This window comes from Apostichopus japonicus, chromosome 15 (genome assembly GCF_037975245.1).
Source record: "Apostichopus japonicus isolate 1M-3 chromosome 15, ASM3797524v1, whole genome shotgun sequence".
Taxonomy (NCBI): domain Eukaryota; kingdom Metazoa; phylum Echinodermata; class Holothuroidea; order Aspidochirotida; family Stichopodidae; genus Apostichopus; species Apostichopus japonicus.
In genome coordinates this window covers 3,139,071-3,165,874 of record NC_092575.1, presented here as the reverse complement: position 1 = coordinate 3,165,874, position 26,804 = coordinate 3,139,071, and the positions used below count along the sequence as shown (strand labels likewise).

At 36.8% G+C, this 26,804-nt stretch overlaps 1 protein-coding gene across 1 annotated transcript in view; it reads left to right on the top strand.

Moving 5' to 3' along the window:
* Nucleotides 1-26,254, top strand: part of LOC139981064 (protein yippee-like 1) — a 48,293-nt gene extending 22,039 nt beyond the window's left edge. Inside the window, exons 4-5 of the mRNA XM_071993208.1 lie at nucleotides 4,851-4,959; nucleotides 17,717-26,254. Of these exons, the coding sequence (XP_071849309.1) occupies nucleotides 4,851-4,959; nucleotides 17,717-17,812 (205 nt within the window). The 3' untranslated portion in view covers nucleotides 17,813-26,254. The remainder of the gene's footprint in view (nucleotides 1-4,850; nucleotides 4,960-17,716) is intronic.
* Nucleotides 26,255-26,804: the final 550 nt, after the last annotated feature.

Here is a 26,804-nt window from a genome sequence, read left to right as displayed (position 1 = left end):
CAAGTTTGCAACATGAAAGCTGAGCTTCAAATGTGAACAAGTTTCTGTACCCGATCATCCTTTTATGCCAGCTCGCAAATATCCGCAGGAAGATAATCTTGTTTGTACGAAGTATTTATGCGAAGGAAATTGCATTCTCACGCTCATACAAATTTTGCGCCAATTTTCTTTCGGTTACAAATAACCCGCCCTTACAGTCAAGCCTAACTGAGATAATTAGATAATTAATTGGTTTCTTGACCTGTGGAATGAATATTAAATGGCTCATGCTAATGAGCTGTATGCATCCCTAATGTGGGACTTAGACCAACGGAACAAATCCTTCAGACTTTGCACAAAGTGTTGCCTTTTAGATCTTCTGAGCAGACAAAGGGAAAAAAATAAAAAATGAAAAAGTTACGAGTGATTGGGTAGTATTCAATATATTGCAAAGTGAGTTCACCTTTGGTAATTGTCTCCAAAGATCTGCGCATTTTGCGGAGGGGATCTGGCGTTCCCTTGACACATCTCTGCAGTATGTACTCTCCTTGCCTTAATATTTCATGATGGTATCGTACCCTCAGATGGGGCCCTCCCCAATTGACGTAGATCATGTCGTCCTGATGGGAGTTGGAGAGTTTGATAGGGGGTACCCCTGCCTTTTTGTCTCGGAGAGTGTCTCCTCTCCCGAGACTCTCGGAGAAGTAATCTCATCGCTAGATGCATTTAAAGAGGCAGAAAAAGGAGAGCGAACTCGCCGTCATTCTTTGTTACTCTTGTTTTATGTCGAGCACTTCCAAAAAAAAATCGGGCTTTCAATTCAAAGTCGTTGTACCTTTTTCATATTTTAATTTAGGAAGTGTTTCAACCTTCACAGGAAAGCGAAATGTCCCCACTCCCCTGGGAATTTAGCTTGAAGGACCAAAATAATTATATCTGTAGGATTTTATGCTCTCTTTGGTTGTTCATGTCTGGGTGAATTTCTTGATGGTAGTCCAGTCGGACCAAGCCGACCAAATTCCTCACCGGACAACCAAAATCAGCTCTGTGGGGGTTGGTCTGGTGGAAGACTAGTTCTTTATATCAGATGCAGATTGCTTTGAAATTAAAATACTCCCAAATAGATTAAATGATAAAATGGTATCATGCTGTTGTCACCCAAACCGTTACATCTCTCCTACAGTGTACATTCATATTGGTTATTGTTATTTTGCATACAATTTGTCGGACAGCCAGATTGGCTGTTCAGACCACCAAAATGTAAGGCCTGGTTATTCGTTGGAGGTAAAAATAAGAAGGAAGAAAATACTTAGCAGTTTGCCCTGAAATATGGAAATTATTAAAGTAAAGTTGGGATACACTTTTCTCTGTCTTGAAAATTTTTGGAATGTGCAGTACTATGGATAAAGGTTTCAATATGTGTCTCCCTTATCTATAAAACTGGTCGGATTTAGAAAGTCACATGATCCACGCTTCTGGTAATATCCAGTTTTATGTTCATGTCTGGACAACAAATTCAACTGTTAATGATGGAAAGTTCCATTCGTGAAATGTCATTGATTTCTCGACTCAAAATGATGTGAACTCGGTTGGCAGTATAGTTGTTGGGCCTCGTTTAATTTTGTACCTAAGGTGACAATTGACTTCATAATTATATGCATTCATTAATCCTCTTCCCCTTTATCTAGTCGTGTCCATTCAAAGCGCAAACTTTTCCTAATCTGCCTAATCCTACAAAATTAATAATCACATTTAGCACTGACCCACTTCTGTCTGGTTCATGCATTAATTCCTCTCCTTCCTGCTGAAATCTGCCATTTTGAAGTGAACCACCTGCATTCGTTCGTGGATAGATTTTCACCCTTCAAGTGGGATTGGTCTTAACAGCTTTAAAAGTCTGCCTGTTATTAGTACTTTCTTCTAATCTGTCAGATGTCTAAGGGGTCGCAAAGCCATGATGAGACTCCGAAAGACATGTTGATATTTTCAATTTGATATCTTCAGCTTTTCAGTAGACCCGATATTAATACTCATTTCTCTAATCTATGAGGTGTCATGAGCGTGACACTGGCAAAAAAGACCTGTGGATACTCTAGACCAGGGGTGGGCAACCTATGGCCCGCGGGCCACATGCGGCCCGCCAGTGATTTTTTTGCGACCTGTGAGATGTCTCAAGAAAAAGAAAAAAAATCAATCTATTTTACATCATCACAAAAAAAACGAGCTAGCTGCTTAGAATTTATCGGCACTAATGATGCTGTCAGGTAGGCCTATTATCCCCATTAATTATCAACTGTACTGTATTGACAATTTGTTTTTGTGAATACAGATTAAGTACACACACCTATTGCTTGAAAGTCCTCGGAATCAAAGGTTTGAAATCAACAGCAGGTCGTTGGTTAGGTGCGACCCAGTAAATTTTTCACCTCTCATATCTGGCCCATTCATTCTAAAAGGTTGCCCACCCCTGCTCTAGAAGAAAAAAAATTGGATTGAAAAAGAAAAATGTTGAATAGAGTTGAATAGAGTCGAATCTTCATATGAATATTTGAAGCTGATGTATGACTGATGTAGTTTACGTTTGGTGCTAAATACGACTTTTGTACCTGGCAACATATAATATACACTTTATGGTAGCATACTCCATATATAGTTGCCCCATTGACTTAAACACAGAATCGTCAAAGTAATGTGGTCTCAAAGTCCTTGTAGAAGTTCTCACTAGCTGTGTAAACCCTACCCATCTCAAGATAGCTGACACATTGGTCGCTCATGGCACCATTAATTCCCTTCTTATGTGACCATTAAGATTTTTTGGCTATGAGAGCAGCAAAGTTTTCTTTACTCAGTAATAAACAATTTTCCGGGTACGGGTACGCTGCTCCTGGGAGGCCTAAAGTGGTCTAATATTGCCTCAATTGACCCAAAGATTTATACCACATTTTAATACTTCCTTCTGTGTTCTCTGATATCCAAGCCACAAAAGAAGAAACAAAATTGTTTGATAACATCAATTTTTGTGTGTGTATCCCTGTTGCTTTTTCCTGCACTTTTCTTGAAGGAAAACACTGGGGGGGGGGGGGGGGTTGGGGGTGGGGGTGGCTTGATGTATATACTGTAAATGGAGCATGCTTATCAGTCCATATGACATTGAATCCACATATTACACATATTCTAGCATAGTTGTGTAACTGTACTTTTACTCTCCGCTATGTATTTTTAATCCTACTGGTACTCGATTACCAGAATTTAAAAAAAATATAGATGTACTATTTGTAAGATGAAGTACTTGGTGAGCCATATGGCATTCACCGGTCAATATGCTCACAAATAGATCAAACTTGTTCTGAAATTGATCTTGTCAAACTGATACAGGTCCCCAATGCAGGTTGAGTTCAAAAAGACACGTTATATAACAGAAAATCTACCATAATTTTATCCAGTGTGGCATCCTAAAATGATAGACAAAATGGGTAAATTGCTTTAAAAGTGCAACATGTTCAAAGCAGCTTTTGTACACAGGAACTACTTTGTTTAAAAAAGGAAAAAACAGGAGGGAAAATTCAGAGCCTACAACACTACTTACACAAATCGTGAAAACCACAATGACTGCCTCATAAACATGTAATAGTGAACTATATATACACATACATGCTTGTAATATCAACACAAGTTCTCATAAACACATTTCATGGAAAATGTCATCATATTTGATGAGCATTTTGTTATGCGTCCAGATCTCAGTTAGAGTCTGTCGAATGGCGTACGTGTCGAGCAGTCTTGTAAAACCATTTACGTCATAATTACAGTGTTATGACGGAATTATAATAACAGAAAAATGAGATGTTAGGCAAAAGTCGGAATTTTAAAAATGGTGTTATAATTCACTATAATAATTCACATTCTAATATTCTAATATAAAGTTGTTGTGTGGCCTGTCCAACTTTGATGCATTCACAACAAAAGTGAATCTGTGCTGTTGTTTCTTTAACTGCTGTAAGAATTAAATGTCTGTTGCCCTAGTTACCGTCTGCGGAACAAGTTATGGCTTAGCCCACTGCCTGCAGTGAATACATACTGAGGTTGTACATTCGTGTATATTCGGTTTCCTCTCTAGTGTGTCTGTGTGTCTGTGCAAAAGTGAACTATGATATACTGGTTGCATACTATAAGTTGGATGATACCTGAGAAACGGTTTTAGCCTAGATATAACATTACTTGATATTACGTTAAAATATTTACATCAAAAGCCTGACTATTTTGTCATACATATCAGAAGTTTATACTGTACATTTAATATTAATAAAGATATATACTTTCATATTTTTACATGTGTGGTGATGCTTATATGCAGTGCATGTTGAATTGATGAGATGTGTAATATCTGGACTGATCTATTTGTACTACATAATAAACATCCTATTGCCAAAATCTTTGCAATCTAATAGTTTTCCACATTTTTGATAATCAAATCGGTGAAGTGACATTTAATGATCTGCCAAGTTGGTTTCCTGATGATGCAGGAATGCTTTAATAGCTTCCTTCATTCGAAGGATTGATTTTTGTTTCATGTTCAAACAGTCTGTAAAAATGCTCTATAGCTTATAATGGCAACCCTGCTGTTTATATTGTAGTTATATAATATGATTATTACAGTTTGATGACATGATCACCTGTGCAGATAGATTTAATGTTATAACTATAAATATTTGGTTGTTAGCGATATGGTAGCAACTTGTAAATCATTTGAACATATATTTGAATGATGTAACTGTTTTTAATATCATTCCATCTTGTTTTTTGTTGTTTTTTTTTGTTGCAACTTTTGATGTGTGACCATGGTGTTTTTAATTGTGTCATCCATTTTTCAGAGTAAACATAGGCTGTGGACCTGCTGAGGAGAGGGTACTGCTAACCGGGCTACATGCCGTGTCAGATATTTACTGTGAATGCTGCAAAACGACTCTTGGCTGGAAATATGTAAGTAACAGTTGATTGACACAACATAGATCTAATAATAATAACTATAATAATACACAGTTCTTATAAGGCGCAAATATACACTAAAGTCTCTATGCGCTGGTACAACTTAGCCTTGGTCATTGGTAACTTGTCACACCTACACACCAAAGTGTGCGCAATTCAATCAATCTCCTGGGGCACCACAGTGCACCACAACCACGTGTCCCCTGGGGGACTTCCCATAGGGTGCAGCCACAAACCGGCGCACGCAACTATATTTACAAATTACCTCGCATTTATACACCTGGGTGAAGAGAGGCAATGGAGATAAAGTGCCTTGCCCAAGGACACAACTCAGTGATCTGGCCAGGGCTCGAACCTGTAATCCTTAGATCACCAGTCCACTGCATTGACCACTTGACCACAATGCCCTAAGAGACTTTGAGGGTTGCTCGGTGGAAGGGATGAGATCGCAGGCGAATGTCTTTTTATTTCTTCGAAATATCCAGCCCTTCTGGCGAATCTATTCTCCACCAAACATTCATCAAGCTTCTCATTTCTCCGCCAAAGATCAGCTAAGCATGCACTCTCCAACAAAATATCTGTTTGGCAACAAACGTCTAGAAAACATTTATTCTCCATCGAACACGATCCGATTCGACCACATTTCTAACAAAACAAAACAGCATTTTTTTGGCAAATCTGTTCTCCACCAAACATATACCCTCCCCAACAAATATCAACTTTCCATCGACCATGATACTAATTTCAACGAAAATTGTAACAAAACAGTTTTTGTTCGTGTGTATTTGTTTTTATCGAGAGAAATCAAGTTGCATGATAGATACTGTGTTTTTAATTTTCTACTTAGTTTCCGCGCTATTAACTTACACATCAGATTTCCAAAAAAGGAAAAGAAAAAAAGAATCTGGATTTCTTATTTCTTTTACTCAATTTTGTCAGTGAAAATAAGACCGCACAAAAGTTATTGTTCTGAAAAAAAAATGCACTGGAAAATTTTACAGTTACTCTCAAACTATAATATTATAATGAGGTTGATCGTAAATGTTCTAAAGATGAATGTGGTGGTGATAACAGCTAAACTGAATTTGCATCACGAGTCATCCGAAGAAAGAAATTTTGAACAGCCCTCTTCATTGACGATGCTCGTTACTCTTTAAATAAATGGGATTAACAGATTAAAATAAGACATTAAGAGGGGAGTAAAATTTCCACAACCATAATCCTTAGCTTATAAGACAGAGAGAAACCTTTGTAAAGAATTACTCTTCCAGACAGCTAAGGAAAAAATCTTTCTTACATTTTGAGAAATATTCTAGTTTAAAAGCTGTGTCTGGGAGTTAAGTCTGTGATGTAACATTGCAACTGTGTTCTGATTCAGAATTTAAAAAAAAAAAAAAAAAATCCATTATAGAAAATAAAAATTGTTATAATTGGAGAAAAAAACATAACCAAAATGGATCGCATTTGGTTCAACGATGTCATATTTAGACTTGATGGAAGAGAAAAATAATATAATATTTTTCTTTAGACATGAAGATCGGTGTGTATAATCCTGTGTGACGAATATTCTTTAAGTTGTATCGTGCACGCCAGGCCATCATTGGTCGATATACTCTATATAGTTGGCATTTGAGAGGGTTATAAATGTGATATGTACTACATGTACCACATATAATCCTACTATCAGTCGGGAGGGATACAAGCCTCGTAAATTGAAAGACATCAGATCAGGGAATCAGAAGGAGAGAGAGCCTGTAGTTTGATTGATTGTGTAAAGATGTCTTGCTTCACTGGTGTTTTTCCATTGTCTGTGTTTACAACAGGTTCGGCCTAATTTTTTTTTCTGTTCTGTCTCTGGAATATGTCAGTCGTACTATCTGCTGATACAATCTTTGACTGTTCTCTATCTACTGATGGGAAAGATGAGGGGGGTGGGGGGGGGTGGGGGGTGAGGGGAATGAAAAAATTTAATTATTTATTCAGATTTTGCGTGGGTGGGAACATGGAAAGATAAGGAACCTTTCCTGTCTAGCCCCTCAAAGTTTCAGCAGTTTTGACAGAACATGTCCAAAAATGGCTGTGATATATTGTAAACATTGTCAACACAGAGAAAACAGGTTCTGGAACCGGATTCTTTCTTTTGTCTTTGTTCATCTGTCTCACATGAAGAATACTCCCGAAAACTGAACACTGTCTGGAAAGTATAAAAAATGAGGATTAGAATGATAAAGAAAGTTTTTGAAAACTTTTGGGCAAGTAAAATGTGTTAAAATTTGTTGTGAATACTGTCTAACTATGAATACATTGGTTTTGCTCACTTGTCAACCTTTCGTTGGTGGGGGCGATGGTGGGATGGATGACGGTGGGACTGAGGGTGGGGATGGGACTGTTGCTTACTGTCCTCTGTCTTGCTTGTTGGATAGTTGTTTTTTCCTTGCTACTGTTACCATTTTACATGCAGATGCATTGTAATTCATTCATGAATAAACATGTTTTGCATCTGTTTGCTGTTTATGGGTTTGATTTATGAGAAGGCTGAGGTGAAGGACTTGCAAGTTATCATGATCTAGGTCATGTATCCCACTTAAGCTATAACTCCCACACAATTACTATACCATCTGAATTATAACTGCCAATGTAACCAGGTTTCATATTGTTTATTGCAGTGCACATGAGCGCTACGATATTGGCATTACTTGCCAAGTGAAGGATACCTACATGACTGGACGTTGAAACTTAAAGTTTCATGTAGTCTCTGTACATTTGCAGTTTCAGAGGCTAGCTGCGTAGGCAACTTATTCTGAGCCTGTCACAGCGCTCACAAGCTCCCTCACTTTGTAGGTACCTACATGACTATACTCCCTGGTGCATTGTCCACCCAAAAAATAACACCATGAACAAAACGAAAAGTTCTGCAAGCACGCCACATGTACTACAATACTGCATATTTGCAGGCAGATGCAGTTCTAGTTCCATTGCCATTATGTAGTCAATATGTATTAGGGTGACATTTATTTTGTGATTGTTTCAGGAGATGTTTTATTAAACTGATTGGTAAGAGTGAAATTCTAAAGTTTAATTGTGTGTGCTGTTTAACTTATTGCCAGGCTACATATGGAATGATATTCGTTACTGTATGAAATGTGGAAGATTTAACAAATTGAAAGGAATAATAAAGTCACATGTCTTAGAACTCTCCGTGGTTAAAACTTTAAGTCTTAAACTACTTTAGAATCGGACATTTTGTAACATCTAATATGCGAATGCCATTTTGTTTTATCTGTTCAGGACTGTTTCTTTAATACATACTGCTATGTTTAGTCAGTTTTGTAACAATACAATTTTTCACCTGGCAACATTTTTCAGCTGTAGAAACTGTTCGCTCTGCTATATTTTCAAGTTGATGTAAATCCTGTATAATCAGTCAGACTCAGGCTGGTAGAAGAGCTAAACGGTAGACTTTGACCTTTGAGGTATATTACATTTATAAGTTAGTAAATTTTTCTGTATTTCATTTGGATGTTCACATTACATTGCACAAATACATTCAATCTACAGTATGTAAGTGAAGCCATAGTATTTGGTCCCTTACAAAGAAAACTTTCACTTTTTGTCAGCTGTTGATACTGCACATTGTTCATTCTGCTAGATGAGTCATCAGTAATAAGCATATAAATTTCAAACCACCACTGACTATGAAAGTCGATGCAGTTGTCATGAGTAATATTCTGGTGATTATATGCCATGCATTAGCACAATTTTTAGCTGACATGTTTATCTTGTTTCGCATCCTGTTTTAAATTGTACTATTTCATACAAGTCACATAGGAATTTAAGACCAGTCGAAGACTATATATATACATATATGGGCATAATTTGATGAAATCATGACTGTTGGGATACTTAATTTTTACAGATAGGATTATTTTGAAATATATACACATATATACTTTACAACTAGCGCCATTTTGTCACCCACGGTAACCGTATCTTGCACTTAGCCTAGGTGAGTCATCTGTGTAAAACAACACAAGTTTCATGTCCATCCTTCCAGTGACTGTGAAACTAAAAATACCTTTGCTATTTTTACAAGATGCCCTGAAAAGCATCTCTGGAGAGAGTTTAGTTGTCGATTATCTTCATAGCTCAAGTGTCAGCGGAGACAGAGAGAGGTGGCTACCTTAATTAGGTGCACCCTCTCTTCTCTCTCTCGCTCTCTCAGTTTCCCTTTGCACAAGGTGACCGTTTATTTGGAGATTGGTGTCACCTAACAGACAGCGGTGTCAGATTTACAAGTCGATGTTGGAGCAATTGTATCAAGTCCTCTCCATCAGACAGTAACTAAACCAAGCTCTCTGTTTCACTTTCCAAAAAGAGAGAGAGAGGTGGAGAGAGCGGGTAAAAGGAGTGGTAACTTAAAGACCAAGGGTTTAGCATAGGCTGCATTTTCATGTGAGAATGTGTAGTTTTAAATGCTAGCAGGTTTCTCTCAAAGATTCATGTTAAGGTATCTTAAAATGAGCTGCACCGAGGGGAAGTACGGTTGCAATTTTTTTCCCAGAATGCCTTTCTGGGGAAGTTGAGCTACAAGAACTTATATGGTTTTTACGAAAACCTATGTAGTCACACAAGAAATACAGCACAGTGTGGATAAAAATAGGGTATGAAACTCGGGCATCATGCAGTAACATTGTATGCAAAAAGAAACTTCTAATGCTGGTAATCTTACCTAGCTTCGAATGAGGTGTAACAGAAGTGTTAGACACCACCATCTATCCCAGAAAATACACACACAGCTTGCTACCGTCGATAATTAGACACTAGTGTACAGTCAGTACATACAGCTGCGGTCAATACCCACAGCACAGTGTATAAACGATACAGCGATGGACATCTCAGGTCCAGCTAAAGATAACAAGGGAGCATGTTTCATTACTGTCTGCATTTTGTAGCGACAAGAGAAAAACTTCACTTGCAAGCAACAGAAAGTTAACTTTTTAAAGATGGCGGCACGCTGTTTGGGGCGAGTCGTCCAATGCCTTTAATCATTTACAATAGTACAGATACCTGCTACTTTTAATCCCAGGGTCCTTTTTTGGAGAGCTACCTGTTCTTACCTTCAATTTATTTCCAGAGATATTTTGCAGATGGTATCAGATAAGATTTATGAACACTATATCAATCAACGAGCACTCTTCTCTGGCATCATGGCAGTTTTCAATCCTGCTGGAAATAAAAATAAGACCTGCAACCCTGTTGCCTCTTTATCAAGGCAGGAACAATACATTTAAAGCAGGGATTTCAAGTTTGGGTTCAGCAGCAAGTGTAAACTCAAAAAAGTAAACTCAAAGACTGCAAATTTGTCAAAAGTTTACAGTACTGTTTCCAAAAGAAAAGGCTGCAGTAGCTGTTGGAACCACTGCAGCAAAGCTGCATCAATATCAAACAATAGAGATCATCTCTGCAGGCCTGCAGTGTCTATTGTGGGAAATAGCACAGCATAGCAGGCAGAGAAAATGTCCAATGCAGCCTGGCTTGCAGCTCGCTCAGCATGCTACCATTGACATACTGCTGTAATAGACATGTTCCTCCTTAACGTTTTTAATTTAAATATAGGCTTATGTGAGCTAGTTGCTAATAATTATTCAATTTTAAGTTGTCAATATTTAATCCTCTAGATAATTTGTTTCTCCTTCTTTGTTTGTTGTTGTTGTTGATTCCATGAAAAGCGCAATTTAAAAAAAATTGAGTTTCGGTTTAAGTGCTATATCAAATAAAGTTTGATTAGCCCAAACTCATGTTCAAACTATATATTGCTATGGGATTTGATATGGAATATTCATCGCAAACAATTGGACAATATCAACACAAAAGAATACTCTGTATTGAAGTAGCACGTGGAGCGGAAAACCTGAATTTGGTCTACTTTAAGATCCTCTAACAGAACGTCTTTAAGCCCATTTAAATGATTAATTGTTTTAATGTCAATATTGATACGATGATTGTTGATTTATATATTTGCGATATGTGTTTGCTAAAAAATCATCTGAAATATTTAGTCTTAGTAGGTGAAATGGAAATGTTCAGTCATTTGCATTGTGTAATAAATTGATTGCATTTTAGAGACCATATATAGATATGGGAGAGGTCAGAGGTTGTACACAAATGTTCATGACTGGTATGCCATGGTGATGCCTCCCACCCCCCCATCCCTCCCCTTCCACAGAGAAAACAGATCTTCTCTCGGTGGGGTATGATGTAATAACCTCAAAACCATTGCAGATTAAATTTGCATATTCACTATAGAATATGTTGCTTTAAAGAATTTGAGGACACCTACTCTCATTCTGGTTAGAACCAATGACAAGGTGATAAGATTTTACAACTTTATTAACCACCGTCCAATTTAAATCTGAAAGCATAATCTACTTAGCATCAAAGAGAAAAACCAATTATCATGGGTCGGGTTCAGTTGTAGTATCACACATTGTTATGTCAGAGGTGTTAGAGTGGAAAAATCTTGGGAATGGAAAAAAGATATGTTGGGAGGGTAGAAAAGGAAAAGAGAAAGCTAGGGGATACCGACGGGAAGGGGGAAGAGACAAAAGGGGGGGGCATAAACAGGGTGGGACAAACTTTAAATTGTTGCACTCCACTGTGTGTTTTAGGAATTGTGGTTTCCATCAACATTAGCTTGAATGAGGTAATGAACATGCAGTCAGTTTGACAATTCTGACCAATGCAAAAAGGGATGAGGAAGGGACGGGGGGTGGGGGACCATGAGAAAAGAATTTGTAAGATTATCTGGTCTAATTGTCAGTGAAAGAACCAACAATTAACAGGTTCCCCTCCCCTCCTCTCCCCCCACAGCCCCAACAGCCCATCCCCTCCCTTTTCCTGATTGGAGTACACGCCTATAAGGGTGAACAGGTAAGATTGGGGGGGGGGGAGGTTGAATAAAAGTAGATAAAGCTGTTTTCATATGAAATGTAAATGCAACAGACACAAAATCTGACCAATACCTTATCAATAACAAAGTACCTTTCAGTTTGTAAAAGATGATGAAATGTAATAGACTGGTATTATCTTCACTGCTTATAATACAGACGACCTAAGATACAAAAGAAGACTTAATTGCTATCCCAGAACTTGAAGGTTATTAGGATTGTATGAAATATCATCAAAAAGCGACTGTTATACTAATTCTGTTTTGTGTTTTCAAATTGTTTTTGTTTTGATTTGGCCTGTTGAAGTTGTTGACAATCGTTCGTCGTCTATAATGGGTCTCTCAACTTGATAAACAAGTGTTTAACCGTCCAAACAATTTGTCTGACAGATTTGGTTCTCTATATGTTTTGTTGAAGACAAAAGTATGTGTGGTTGGGAGGGGTGGTGGGGGGGTAGGGGTAAGAGGAATGGGAGGGGATACTAGCAGATAAGGGGAATTGATGGCAAGTGTAAAGGTTTGGTACAAGACAGGTGCAAACAATTTTTCTGGCAGATTGGTACGCCAATAAAAATAATTTAAAATTTTTACAATGGAAATCTAAGGACTCTGTGCAGATTTACTTTCACAAGTTGATATTTTTTTGTTGCTGAAGAAGAAGAGGATGTATGGTGGACAGGAGGGGGTAAGGGGTGGGAGGCGGAACAGGGGATGGTGGGGGTTAACGGCCAGGATACAGGTGCAAACTTTGATTAATCTGTGACCATGAGAGGGTGTGACTATATTGTGAACAGCATCACTTCAGGTAAAGAGTTGGCAATCAATGCGACTGTAAGGTAGGAATTTGTTTGTTATATATCATTCAAAATGATGAAAGGTCATTCTCTATCTCAAAAGGGGTTTACTGCTGACAAGAGCAGGTCCCTGTGGGTAATACTACTATACTGCATAAAATATGACAGTTATATCCAAAAGCTGTTTCCATGATGAGAGAGAGAGAGAGGCGGAGAGAGAGGGTCAGTGACAACAGGGGTTCTGATCAGTGAATATGAAGAGCTTTAAAGCCTCTTGTCTCTTCAAAAGGAGATATTTTGTAAGAAGACAAAAAGCGTTATTTAGCTAGCTCCCCCAAAAGAAGGTGACAAGGATCTTTCATATTGATTTATTGATATAATAGTACTAGTTACATGATGTTCTTCCGCTGTAAAGTGTGCTCTTCGTCCCTTTAAGAACAAAACTAGTTTTGGTAATTTAAATGACAATGGTCCTTTGTAAATAAACAGTACTTACCAATACAATACTCACTTAGGTTTATAAGTAACAGCATAGTCAGTCCCAGTTGAAAGTTTTATACTCAACACAGAGGGGGATTGATTTTACGTTATCACTTTTATCTGCATCATAGGTACAAATAGGCCTTATCGAACCCCCCCCCCCCCTTGGATGTCCCATTTAGAAATTTAGAATACGCGTAAAATGAAAATTATCTTGTTGTAAGTTTTGTAACTGCAAACATAAGTGTGCCTTTTTTTACTTCACTTCTTGGCTTACCTGTCTGCTCACAACATTAGCACTCTGTCCTAGAGTGAACTGGTAATCATTTTAGAACTGTATATACAAAATGTTAGTAAATGGTCATTTCTATGTGCATGGACTTTTGCTATATTAGCGAATTGTTCTTGTCAGAGAACAGCGACAGTGCTAGGGTTGTGAGGAGATAGCTAAGCTTGTAACTCATCATATCCAAACATAAAGTTTTGGGATATCTGCATAGAAGCAATTCCCTAGGGTTTTGTTGTTACTGTACACAGGTACAGTGATTTTCAATGATTATGCAGTCCACATCATTTGTAGTTTATCCCACTTCCCCCATTAAACAGGACCACTTTAATAATTCACAATACTGTTGGGCATACATGAGCCTAACCTGATGTGCATATATGTAAATTAGGATGTAAGTCGGTATCAATAAAGGTCAAAGAAGTATAACCTGATCATAATTTTGGGGTAACAGAGAAACAGAAACTTGAGTTTATTGATTCTACTTGGAAAAGTGAAATAATGTAATCTTCATTAAAAACCAGCTGTAGTGACTTATTTATCATCTCTGAAAAATATCTAGGCAGATCAATTTTGTGTAAAATTTCACTGTTATGTATTTCATCCCTATGCAACACAAATTCTGCCATGTGTAAGTGATGGTACAATTCATTTACATATTATCAGTATGTACATCAGTTCATTAAAAATCACCATGGATACTAATACAAAAATCACCCAGGCTAGTAACATCCCACATTACTATTTCATTAAAGCCAAATAGATTTTAAAAACAAATGCTAGTGATTTCAGACATGGTTAATAAAATTTAGAAAAAATGACAAATGGATGTATTTAGTAAAAGTACTGGTAGGTATTACATTCAAGGTTCTGTTTGTATTGTTTGCAAGTTTATATGCTTACTGACATTGATGTACAGACTTATGCAAAGTCAGACTTGTATAAAATAAAATAAATTTTAGATTATGGTGTTATGGTATATAACAATAGATGCTGAGCTCCCCTGGTATGGTTTAGAGCAGTGGTTCCCAAACTTTTCAAGGCGGGGACCCCATTTCATGTAGCGCCATCCGAGCGCGACCCCAAGTTTGTGTCTCCGGAATAATGAAGTTGTGCAGGCCCACATGTACCTGTAGTACAGTACTGTAGTTGTATGTGAAAACAATATAGTGAATATACAGAAGCAGGGTGGCCAGCGACAATTGAGCAAAAAACGCCAGATTCACTCAGGAAAAACGCTAGAACGGCCGCTAATAAAACCCTAGATATGAGTTTTCAGGGTGAATTTTGTAGGATTTTGACTGCGAACGTTCAAATTCGGGTAAATTTTGGGTACCCTCAGATTTTTTTTTATATTTTGAAACAAGCCTGCGACCCCACAAGAATTGCTTCGCGACCCCAGTTGGGGTCAAACCCCAGGTTTGGGAAACCATGGTTTAGAGAATAACTTTAGGAAGATTTTATTGTAATTTGATATGTAAAATTCCAAGGGGAAAAAATAAGGAGATAACATTTCAGCACTAGCAATGTTTCTAAAGCTTATATTAAGGTTTGTATTAGATAATAGATATTCCCCTTTAATTTCAACTATTCCTGAAAATAATCGTTTAACATAATTTTGCATTATCATCTAACATGAGTTGGCATTATATTTGGTAAATAGCATAAATAACATGTGAATTCATGCAGTTGTCATATGTGGTACCATATTCATGTCTATGCATGTGATATGGAAGGATCAACTAGAGCCAAAAAATGTAATAATTATAATAATTGAATAATAGGACATTAATTAGGTCAGAATCCCACAAATCTGTTTGTCATTCTGTGTCGATATTATTTTAGTCTGTTAGTATATTCTTACTGTACATTTCTCCGTAAATATGACATACTATGTAAAGTGTTAGAAGCTAATTTGCATATAAACCACTGAATGTATCATGAATGCTTAGGCTGATAATAACATAATAATAACATAATAATAAACATAGGCTAACAACAGCAAAAACAAGAACGACAAGAACAAAGAAAACCTCATGCGCAAAATATACTATTCAATATTAAAATCCCAAGATAAAATTAGGTCGTTAGGTCGACGAGTGTAACTTTTTAAAATATTGAAGTAATTAGTAAAAAAAACATGGAATCTTTCCAATTTGTCCGCCACAAACATTGCCGTGGAAAAATGGTCAGGAGGCGACAAAATATTGAGAATCCAATCAAATTCATTAATTACTCGATCGTTTACCTTTTGTTTGAGTTGCAAAATAATTGATGTCTCAATTTATATAAGAGATGAATTATAATCAGATTTTGAAACAAGACTTGGCAAGTTACAGGTTCAGCCGACCTAAACGTAGGAGGTACTTCTAAGAAATGCCAAAACTTAGTAAAATTTAGTAACTGAACAAAATTGGACACACTAGGTAAAAAAATATGAATGCATCTATTAAGAATGTGGACTAAGCATTCATTCCAATTAGTTCTAGTGTAAGTGACATATATGCAACAAACTGCTACTTTAAATAAATATTATAAATAGAACACATGTTCTATGTGAGCTCTCATACAGCTTGCTAATATATACTGTTGACTGAATCTCACACGCACTGGGTAATAAATTCAGGCCAATTTGATCCCCTAAAGACTATCTATGCAGTTTTGTGTTCCCCCCCCCCCCCCAACAGTAAACACCGAGTTTGCCAGTATCTTTCAATATTTCTTCGACTGCAGGCCTACTTAAAATCAATTTCGTTTCCAGTTGCCCATGGTTGCCATGGTAATCAAGCGCTGTCTGCATTTCCAGAGTGCATATACATACTGTATCTATACATGTCTATATAGGGAGAGCTCTTCTATGTTGTACAGTTGGACTACATGCTTTAATTACAATGAAGCCCGACAGAGCTCTCAATCAAAGTTGATTTGCGTCTTCAATCAATTACCGAGGTAGTAGTAGTCAGCCTATGAAAGAGAACCAACATTCTCAGCAAAGTCAATGTAAGCAAAAGTATTGTGTTCATGCATCGCTACTGGAAATTAAAGCAGCTAGCTCTACATTCAAACATAGGTAGCATCTCTTCTCACTTGCTATAAAATACGGTTGAAAGCAAAATGGTATTTTTGGGGGGTAATTGGCATTAATTATGTCATTTTCCAGTGTTTAAGTACAAATGGAGCATCTCAAATGTATGCAATTAGTCAACTTAATTTTCAAACTTTGTGTCCCTAGGGTAAATTAATTATCTTGTCTTCAAAAATCTGAATGGAATTTGCATGCTGAAATTTTGGGTCAATCTATTGACCTATAACCTCATATTCAAATTTGAGCAGTTGTTTATCCATGCATATATTGATGGTATCTTTCTACTTTGTAGAGATGTTAGTGTATGGGCTGCTTCAAATTTAATGTTGGCTAGCTAATTAGTTTTTGGGATGGGAGGGGGGGCATTAGGACTAGAGGGGGTGTGATGCTACCAGTTTCTGAATTAGCACCAAAATGATCCTGAGCTGAGCTGTTGGAGCAAAGGATACGTAATTCCTGAGGTTCAAATGCTGTTCTGTTCGCTTTCTTTGTTAACTCTATTAAACTTTGGCAGCGTTTTCTCTCTTCTGTTTGGTAGCTAAATTTCTGTCGTTCCTGACGTGTTACCATCAGATAAGTTGATACACTGTAGGAATAACGTACCAGCAACCCGCGCATTGGTTTTGGCAAAGTGTCTTTCTACGTACCACAGTAGTACACCGTTTCAACTCTGTAAAATGTATGAAAACCTTACAATTGACTTTTTTTTTTATGGGAATAACGAATATTCATTTCATGCAGTAATAAATCCAGGTCTTTAATCTGTGTCAAGTGATCCTGCCAAGCCGTGAATTCTAGTTGATCTCCCGAGACGCTAATTCAGCAGTGCAGTTCATCACGAAGCTCTCTGTAGCTACTGTACAATGTGGCCTTAGACCTGTGCATAGCGCTGCTTTGAACTATGGTTCACACACATTATTGATCTTTACCTGTTAAAACCCTTTTACACACGGCCCAATCATTCACTTTATGCAAATAACTCTGTACCACATTTCTGAGGTAATGATATTTATTTCATGAATATTCGCATTATAAATTTGTTTCCAACCAATGACAATCATGAATTGGTTTTAATATAAATACACTATTTCTTATTGCATTTTGAACTTAACATTCAGTTTATCCTTGTTTCTTTTTCTCTTCTATTTCTTCTAAACCAGGAGCGTGCCTTTGAGAATAGCCAACGGTACAAAGAAGGAAAATACATCATAGAACTAGCCCACATGACCAAGGACAATGGTTGGGAATGTGATTAGGGGCAACTATGCAGGGGATAACGGCCCGCCCTCTACATCTAAAACTCTGACCCTGAAATGTGGCCGTTTCTCTGAGACGGAGAGGAGAGGACAACAAGTTGTTTATTTTTAGACAGGAGAACAAGAGGAGAAGGAGGGGGTTAGCTGGAGTTTTAATTATCTTAATAGAAGTCGTTTGTTAAATTAAGCTTAAAAGGAGACATAAAGAGACTTCTTTCTTTTTTATGTCTGAAAAATGAATGTTCTGTGGATGGAATTTTCTTGCTGTGGATATAAAGAGAAGGAGGAGGAGGAGGAGAGGGGAAGAAAAAAATAGGAGAAAGCCTGTATTGAAAGAGCGAAAGAAAGAAAGGAAAAAAGATTGAAAGAGAGAGAGAAACAGGAGAACGGACAAGTGCAATAAGTTCAGGAAAAGAAACACAAAATAAAGAATCCTGCATCATTTCAAACGGATACGTGGGTCTTCTATAATTTGCAAGGAATTATCGCAAAGTGCAAGTGAGACAAGGAACGATGACGACGTCGTCATGTGACGCAAACATTTTCAGGAACGCAACCGATGGACAGTTGGTGAAAAAAAGCAACATTTTCAGGAACGCAACCGAAGGACAGTTGGTGAAAAAAAGCCGGAAGTTAAGAGCCTCGGAAACGAGGAGGAAATATATGCGATTGAGGTCTGTGGAGTGAGATGGCCTAATTTAATCAGTGCTTAGTACTAAGAGTTTCATATATGTGTGTGTGCGTGTGCGTGTGTGTACATGTTTTCTTTTTTTATTATCATGATGGTGATGCATGCATCTTTCGACAAAAAAAACCTATGATGTCAAATACTCTGACAAACATCTAGAATCTCATGGTTTTAGCGAGGATACTGATCTGATCATTCAAGACGACCTTTGGCTATTTCTTTGCCAGCCACATCAATATTCGTGGGTCGTCGTAGGTCTTCCTCGTCGGTCTAGCTGATTACATTTCTACCGTAATTGTTTTGTGATCATATTTCAACAGTCTCATACTTTCATTTCCATGTGGTCGTTGTTGTTTTGTTATTTTTGGTTTACTTTTGAATGTCCGAGTGTTTGTTTAGTACTTAAGTAGACTTGGGTGAGATATTCCCTCTGCTGGCAGTCATGCCCGGCTGAGGTAGGTATGTACTAACGTTTAACCTTATCTGTTAAATGCTAGCTTTATAATGGGTGCCACAGCTCTGAACATACGAAAAAATACAGTAGCAGTGTGGTTCATGAAAGGATAACTACACAGATGGTGCAAAAAAAAGTTGTAAACAAAATTTTCCATCTTTTTCAAATGTTTTGTTGGTTGCTTGATACCACAGCAAAAGAAAATCGTTGCTAGTGTGGCTTGCTTGCTTGCATGTCTAATTCAGCGTTAAGATAGGATGTGTAGCTGAAGTTATAGCATTTTTCAGCATTTTGGCATTATGGAGATTCTGGTCAGGTCAAATTACCTGCTTGGAATTGGTTATGTAATGGAATATGTTATGTAATGGAATATGTATTGACAGAGTTTGCAGATCCCAATTTACCATTTGTTGCATCACATTTATATTGATACAATTAGAATACAAGTTGCACTTGTTGCACAACAAGGTGGCAATGCAATTAATAGGGAAACCATTTTAACAACATGGGTGAATGTTATCGATGTTGTTTGGCTTTATTAGCCTGCCTTTGAATTGAGCTCAGTTTGTTTTATATCTGTTCAATCATTATGAAACATTCAGATGTAATTCAAGTTAAATAATATTTGAATTTAATGGAAGGACCAGAAGCAAAGAGCTAAATTTAAGAACAATAAAATGCTTGTGGGTTTGTGACTTGTCCAAGTTCAAAGCAAATATATTTGGGAAAAATACCCTAAAAAATAAGTGATTTTTTTCAGAATTACATTCTTTTGGATAGACTTGCTTGAGAAGTTACGGTGAAACATTCATTGAGAATGAGATTCATATATATATATTCACAGATATCTATAAGTTTATTTATCAATAAAGACATTGCTGTTCATGTTTAAAAGATGCTGGTTATCTTTATGTTTTTAAAAAAAACATTTAAAATAAAAAACATTCAGCACCATATGAGTCGACTTTGGGAAAGAAAGACAACAACTTGTTTTCGTCAAAGAATTTTCTTTACTGTACTTCGTTCCGTGGGGTGTTGCTCGCGAAATAATTTATTTTTGCTCTATTCTGTTTGTTGGGGAAGGGGGGGGGGGTTGGTAGGAATTTTGTCAAGAGAACACTCGTTTGTCTTTTGTTTATATTGTTGTGCGTGTGTGTGCATTTCTTAATTAGTTAGTTCATGTAAATAGTGCAGAGTGCTTATGTCTTTTGTTTCTAATTTATTTCAAGAGAATTTCTTGTCTCAAAATTTATAGTCATTTTAGTATTAAATATTTTCTTCTTCATGATTTTAGGCCTATCTATCTTTCTTTTTTTTTCTTTTTCTTTTTCTTTTTGGGATGGGGAAGGGGTTTCTTTTTCCATTTTTCACTCTGGTTTATTCAATTTGGCATTGCAAACAGACTGCTATATTTACAACGTTGCGTACTAAACAAAGTTCTATTTTCAAAGATTGGTCGATGCGACCCAACGTCTGTGGCATCTTTCAAATTCTGAATGTTGTGTTAAATTATGGTGTGGTAGTGAAAGGAACACTATTCAAGACTTTAAAATAAGAACATAATTTAGAGACAAAGATAAAAAAGGAGAAACTTCAGTGTAGTGTGACATTTATAACTGTCTCGGTTTGAAATGTCCCTCGTCATCCTCATGCATCTTGACAAACCATAATTAGTAATGGCGTAGTTATTAATTACAGTAGTTCATGGAACTAAATAACTTTGTTTGATTTGATTATTTAAAGCAAAGAGTAGTAGTAGTCCTGGAAAGTGGTGGTTTACCAGAAAAAGAGACTAAAGATCGAAATTTTGGCAACAAAAAGCGTTTTAAAATGATCTGACGAACCTTGCTGGAAGTTTTCATTTAAATAATTGTAATATTTTATCAGTAATGCAGAATTGCTCAGATTATAAACTGAAGGTAAAAAATGCTAAGAATAAATAGTTGGTTAGTAGAACTGTTGACAATGGTACCTCAATGTTTGAGGATAAGTGAGGGGGGAGTGGGATCACCATGAAATATGCTTCGTTTGGAAACTTTTAGAGCAATTATTTGTAAAATGGCAAAAAATACAGATGAATATAGAATATGATAAATGATATGATGGATTTCTTGTTGTTTTAATATCTTGTGCATCAATTTAATTAGTCCCCAAAAAATGTTTTGGTTCATTTTCTCACATTTCAAGCTCCATATTTGCAACTAGATTCAAAATATGGGAGGGGGGGGATGTATTATTATTTTTTAAATATTTTCCTGTTATCGTTTTTAATAAAGATATCAAAAACATCTTAATTCAAATAATATTACCTGGCTACCTTACATCCAGGTACAGGTTCAGCACTTTGTGTTAAAACGGGTGATTATTATAAGTAGAGGGCATTAATTAAAGAGGGCACTCTATATTATAACAGAGGGCGCTGTATATTAGCAAAGAGGGCGCTGTATTTTAGAGTAGAGGGCAGTATAATGAACTGAAATAAAGTTGTCAGTCATACTATGGAATAAAACAATACAAATGGGAGGTTGGGGGAGGTGAGATGATGTGGCTTTGAGAATTTGCTTGCTAACGTCTAAACAGTTAGACTTGTAGGCAAGGGATAAGGGTAGGGGGATAATGGGGCAGACGGTGGGGTGGGGGGGGGTGATGAGGTAGTAAAGAACTTATCAATGGCAAACAGGAGGAAAGAAGAAGGAGAAGATAACAAAGGTCTGATTATGATGTTTTTTCTCCAAAAAAGAGGAAGATATTGTATAATCCAATGAGATCTGCTATCTGTGATATTTGTTTTGAAAATTCATGTTTATTCATTATACATATATGAATGAATACCTTATACATTAACAACAACCATGTCGGCTTTGTGGTACTACATGGTGTTTTTAGTTTAGTTTGCCTCATCGTAAAACCCGCTACATTGATTATGGCACTTGTCGTGACTAGCGTCACGTTTGCTTTAAATGTGCTAGGAAACTCCATGAATGGTCACAAGTGTGAGTAAGTTTTAATTCTCTTTTCAAGACCTTCCCTTCGTGTGTTGTGTAAGAACTGATGAGTCCTCGTTCATTTCTTGTAATATGCAAAGGAAGAATATTTTCGCAAGATCGGTAAAAAACAAAACATGTCATACCATTCTGTAGATCAACTTCACTTACTGTACCATTGCCATAAGATTTAAGAGAATCCCCCTTGCCCCCCCACCACCCCCCCCCCCCTCCCCCCGCATACCTGTTACATGATCAATGAACTACCCTCGGTCGGTCCCCAAAATGTGAGAACAGTTTATGCTTTTTTAAGTTTAATTCTTTTTGGGAGCTTTCAAAAAATTGTTAGGGTGCCTTAAAAGTGCATGTAAAAACAATACACAAGTTTTCGATATATATTTAAATTTTTCTATTTTGGCATGCCCTCAAAATATGTGGGTATCAAGAGTAATACAAACTTTTGCAATATAAACCCCATGAAGCTGACCGTGTCACGCCTGATTTCGTTGCCGGTACAAATACCGACAGCGAAAATAATCTTTTCTTCTGTTTTAAGAACAGTGACCCCATTTGTTTTGTGTTTACCAAATCAGTGACTTCAAAGGTCATCGATATAATTAGCAACAAAGTTTGACACAGACTACACATAGAAAGTGGCAGGCAAAAATTGACCTCCAAAGTACATTGTTTTTTTCTGGTGCTTGGTACCTTCCAAATTTATTCACAGATATTGAATGGGGTCAATTTTCATCTCCTAATTAGTCCCAGAAAAAAATGCTTTGAAATTGAAAGTGTTATGTCTGAAAGGGGTCTGAAAGATCAACCATTGTTGACCAGGTTTTTGTTGTTTTGGGCTAACTACAGTACAGTGCTGAATACCCCTTTAATTAAAGACATTTTCCTGATTACTTGAGTGAGCATCTTTGTAGAAAGTTCAGGGTAGCCATCCTTTCAAAAGTCACTTGAGAAAGGTCTGTGTATTACTTCAATCTGTCTGCAAGGTCAGTTACTTAAAAAGTTCAAGGGTTCTAATCGGCCAAGGATTTTCTCACTTGTTGTTTTTTATGTTGACAGACCATAAAACTGTTCAAAACCAACCTTTTTAAATGGATTCATTCAAAATTATTTGACTTGTGGAGGTGATCATTTGACCAAAACTGTTTTCAAATGAGTTTGTTTCTGCTTTATATTCAGAACCGAAAAACCTTGCAATTTTTCCTTTTTATCGAAAGAAAGAGAAAAAATCAGTAAAAAGTACAAAACAATACACACAGAGATTTTGAATATCAGACTTAACTTGGCTTTCCTCAGTGTCGATCAAAATGATTTTTGATTGAGAAAACCAAAAGTTAACCTTAGGCTTTCCATTCAAGTCAGTTGCAAAAGACCTTGTGTTATTAAGTAGAAGCTTGCAGTACAGTGTATGCCCTCAATGTTACCAGCATGACATTCCCAGACAATGTTAAAATGATAAAATATTATTCAATAATAACCAATGCAATGAAAAACTTTTACAGGGAATCAAAGTGCTGTGGTGAAAAATCCTTGTCATTGTTTTCAACTTTTTGGAGTACAACCGGGGAGAGGAGAGGGGGGGGGGGCAGCAGTCCCCCAGGAAACCTTGGGGAGAGAGCCCTCTCTTAATAAACCAATTACATGAAAACTTGTGGTATTCAATTGTTGGCACTAAGAGCAGTTACCTACTTTTGCCCCTGTGAAAGGTATTGGTAAATTTTTTAGTCGTGGTCAGAAATTTCAGGGTTATGGACAGGGATGGGGAGGGGGAATAATTAAGGGGGGGCAGAGACAAAAAAATGGGAAATGAAAATTGAGCACAAGCATGAATTAAAGCGATACACGTCTTCCTTTGAAAAACTATCGCCTGCATGGAGGTTTTTGTTCAGATCAACAGTATTGCCTCTGTGATAGGTAGGATGAAAGTAAATGTCAGCCAAGGAGGCGTTTTACATTCTTTCTTGTAAGCTTGATATATCATACTTTGTATCTAAAATGGGTTTGTTTTTTTTCATAAAAAGGAAAAATAAAATTGAAAGAGAAAGAGAAGAAAAAAATATGTCAAACAATCTGACATTATTCCCAATCTAAATTTAGACCTATTACAATTCGGAATCAGTTCCATTTTAAAAATGAAAAAAAAAAAGAGGAAAATTAAGTCCTCTTTTTCAAGGATAATCTTTGAGAATGATGATGAGTAAGGATGAATAACGACTGTGGGCAATGTAAACAAGAAGTACCTCTCCTCTCGCCCCCCGCACTCTGAAGGAAGCAGAGAAATTGCCACTCTTCATCTCGTATTGATTGATGACAAACTGTTACTCGGCAGCAGGGCTGGTTACTGGAGAGGATAGATGTTTTTGATCGTATAACTCTTAATTTATGTGGTGAAAATCAAAAATATGAATTTTCTCAGAAAATTTGATAATATAAAGGTCCATTCTGTGAAATTTTAATACCATAAATTTGACAGTGTATAAGGTTATTCAGTTATTACTATATTGCCATTAATTGCCACCCAACAACTGTCTAGATATTTCAGTGATTAATCTATCATATATGGAAGGGGTATGTTAAATATTCAAAACTGAACTTTGATACCTAGATATACAAAACAAATAGGGGGGGGGGGTAGGGAGAGGAGGGGCTTCAATTAGGTATGCTTATTTATTATTATTCACAAAATGCAAAAGTTCATCTTGGAAAATATAATTATGAAAAAACACAAGCATTTCAACTGTAGTCACACATCACTTATAAAAGTTACCAGGGAAGATGGGGGGGGGGGCGAGGGCAATGAATGATGGTAATTGGGACGGGGAGAAATAGCCATCAAACGTACACGCAATTTGTTTTGGTACCATGGTAGCCAATGAACCAGTCTGTTAATTCTATGAGAACCATGGTGTCCAAAAATTTGCTAGAAAGTGCAAAATGGTCGCAATTAGAGTCAAGTTTTTTTACGCCATCTGTTTTTCTTCTTACAGTCCGCAGAACATTTTTCATCAGCTTGTACTGTTGAACTGTTTATAAATTATTTAAACATCTTGTTATTTTAGATCCATTTTGAAATATAAATGAGTCTACCCATTCTAATTTTATTTGCCCTGCCTCCACCCCCCTCCCCACCTTCACCCCCCCTTCCCCCTACTTTTACCTTTAGCTGGTAGTCCAGTACTTGTAAAATGATTTGGTGGATTGGGAGGCAGATGGAGGTGGCAATTTTACCTAACAGTTTAATTTTATTAAGGTGCTATTAAATACAGATCATGGCTAAACGTGACGGGTGGGGGTGGGCGCTGTGATAGAACGGGAGTTGTCGAAGGGGGAGGGGGGGGGGGGATAACTACTCGATAGGGTTAAAGTTGATAAACTGATGTAAACTCTGCTTTACACATTGGTTAAAGTTTCATAATTTTTAATATGACCATCAGGGATATTAAAATTATACTCTGTCAAGATGTAGTGTCTGACTATAATGATAAAAATAGTTATATAAGAATAATATTTAACAAACAAAGAAACAAAAGCCTCCTAAGAGAGTAATTTAACACATTGTTATTGTTTTTTGTTTTTTTTTGCTTTGTTTCTTTCTTTCTATCAATAAATTTAAATATCTAGATAGTTGTGTGCAATTTGGTTTATTGATCTTCAGTGTGGTTTTACTATGCCTTCGCATATACAGTCCTAGAGTCGTCGGTGTTGTTGTTCGAAAAGACTTAAGTAAAGAAAACGAGGTCTGAAAAGAAAAATTATTGAAGAGTTAATAATGCAAAAAAAAAGTTAATAATAATAATAAATTAATATATATATGGATATAATGAGTTCATTTGATTATGTTCTTGCCTGTAGTACTGTCCAAAACATCACATTTTATCTTCACATTTAATAAAGAATATGTCAGAGAACTTTGTGTTGCGAGCACATTCATAGTAACATTAACCTCTGCTTTTCTCTCTAATTTTTCTTTCTCAAAGTCAAACAAACTTTTCTTTCTTTGTTTTAATTGACACATCGTTACATCTGAGGATTATAGTTGGAAAGAGAGTAGACAACAACAGCAAAAAATGTTTAAAAAAAAAGTAAACAAAAAAAAGAGATGATAAAATAATCAAAATTCTATTTTAGACGTTTGAAGGTATTTTGTTGAACATGCTCATTGTAAAGTCGCCATAGAAACGTGTACAGATCATTGGTTTCTTCATTTCTTCTTCAGTTTTGTGAGTTTTCATGTAAAAGACACTGTGATGATGGCTGGTGCCTTGATTCTAACAAGCCTCTCTCTGTCACAAAATAATAAATCTCATGTCTCTTTGTCATTTCTGTCTCTAATTTTCTATTTTCCATTTACCACTGCATTACCTTACCCTTGCCCCCAGCCCATGCATTCCTGCCATTCCCCCTCCCCATCATCTACTCTACACTCCACCCACCAGCCCAGGGGTGTTTTTGTTGGGCTCGGGGGGAATTATGGACTGGGCCCAGGAAAGTATAGGATAAACAAAAGTTTTCTAATTTTCATAATATACTTAAGGAAGAATGAAGAGTGTATCAAGGCCAAGCAGGCCCCCCCCCCTTACCCCCATCTCCCGACAGGTAGATGTATACTCAGGAATATTTCCAACCCCATACCTCCCATGCCCCCAGACCCCCTTCCAGGTGTCTTGTCTAATACTGTCATCTCATTGACCGTTCCTCAATGATGTGAGAATTTAGAGACTCATCAAGAAAGCAAAATTCGGGTTTAAAAAAAATGGTGTTAGCCTCTGAGGTTTGTAACCCACAAGAGATCATGTGAAGGATACCCTCAAATCGTTCATCACTATTGAACATCAGTCTTTGAGGATCTTT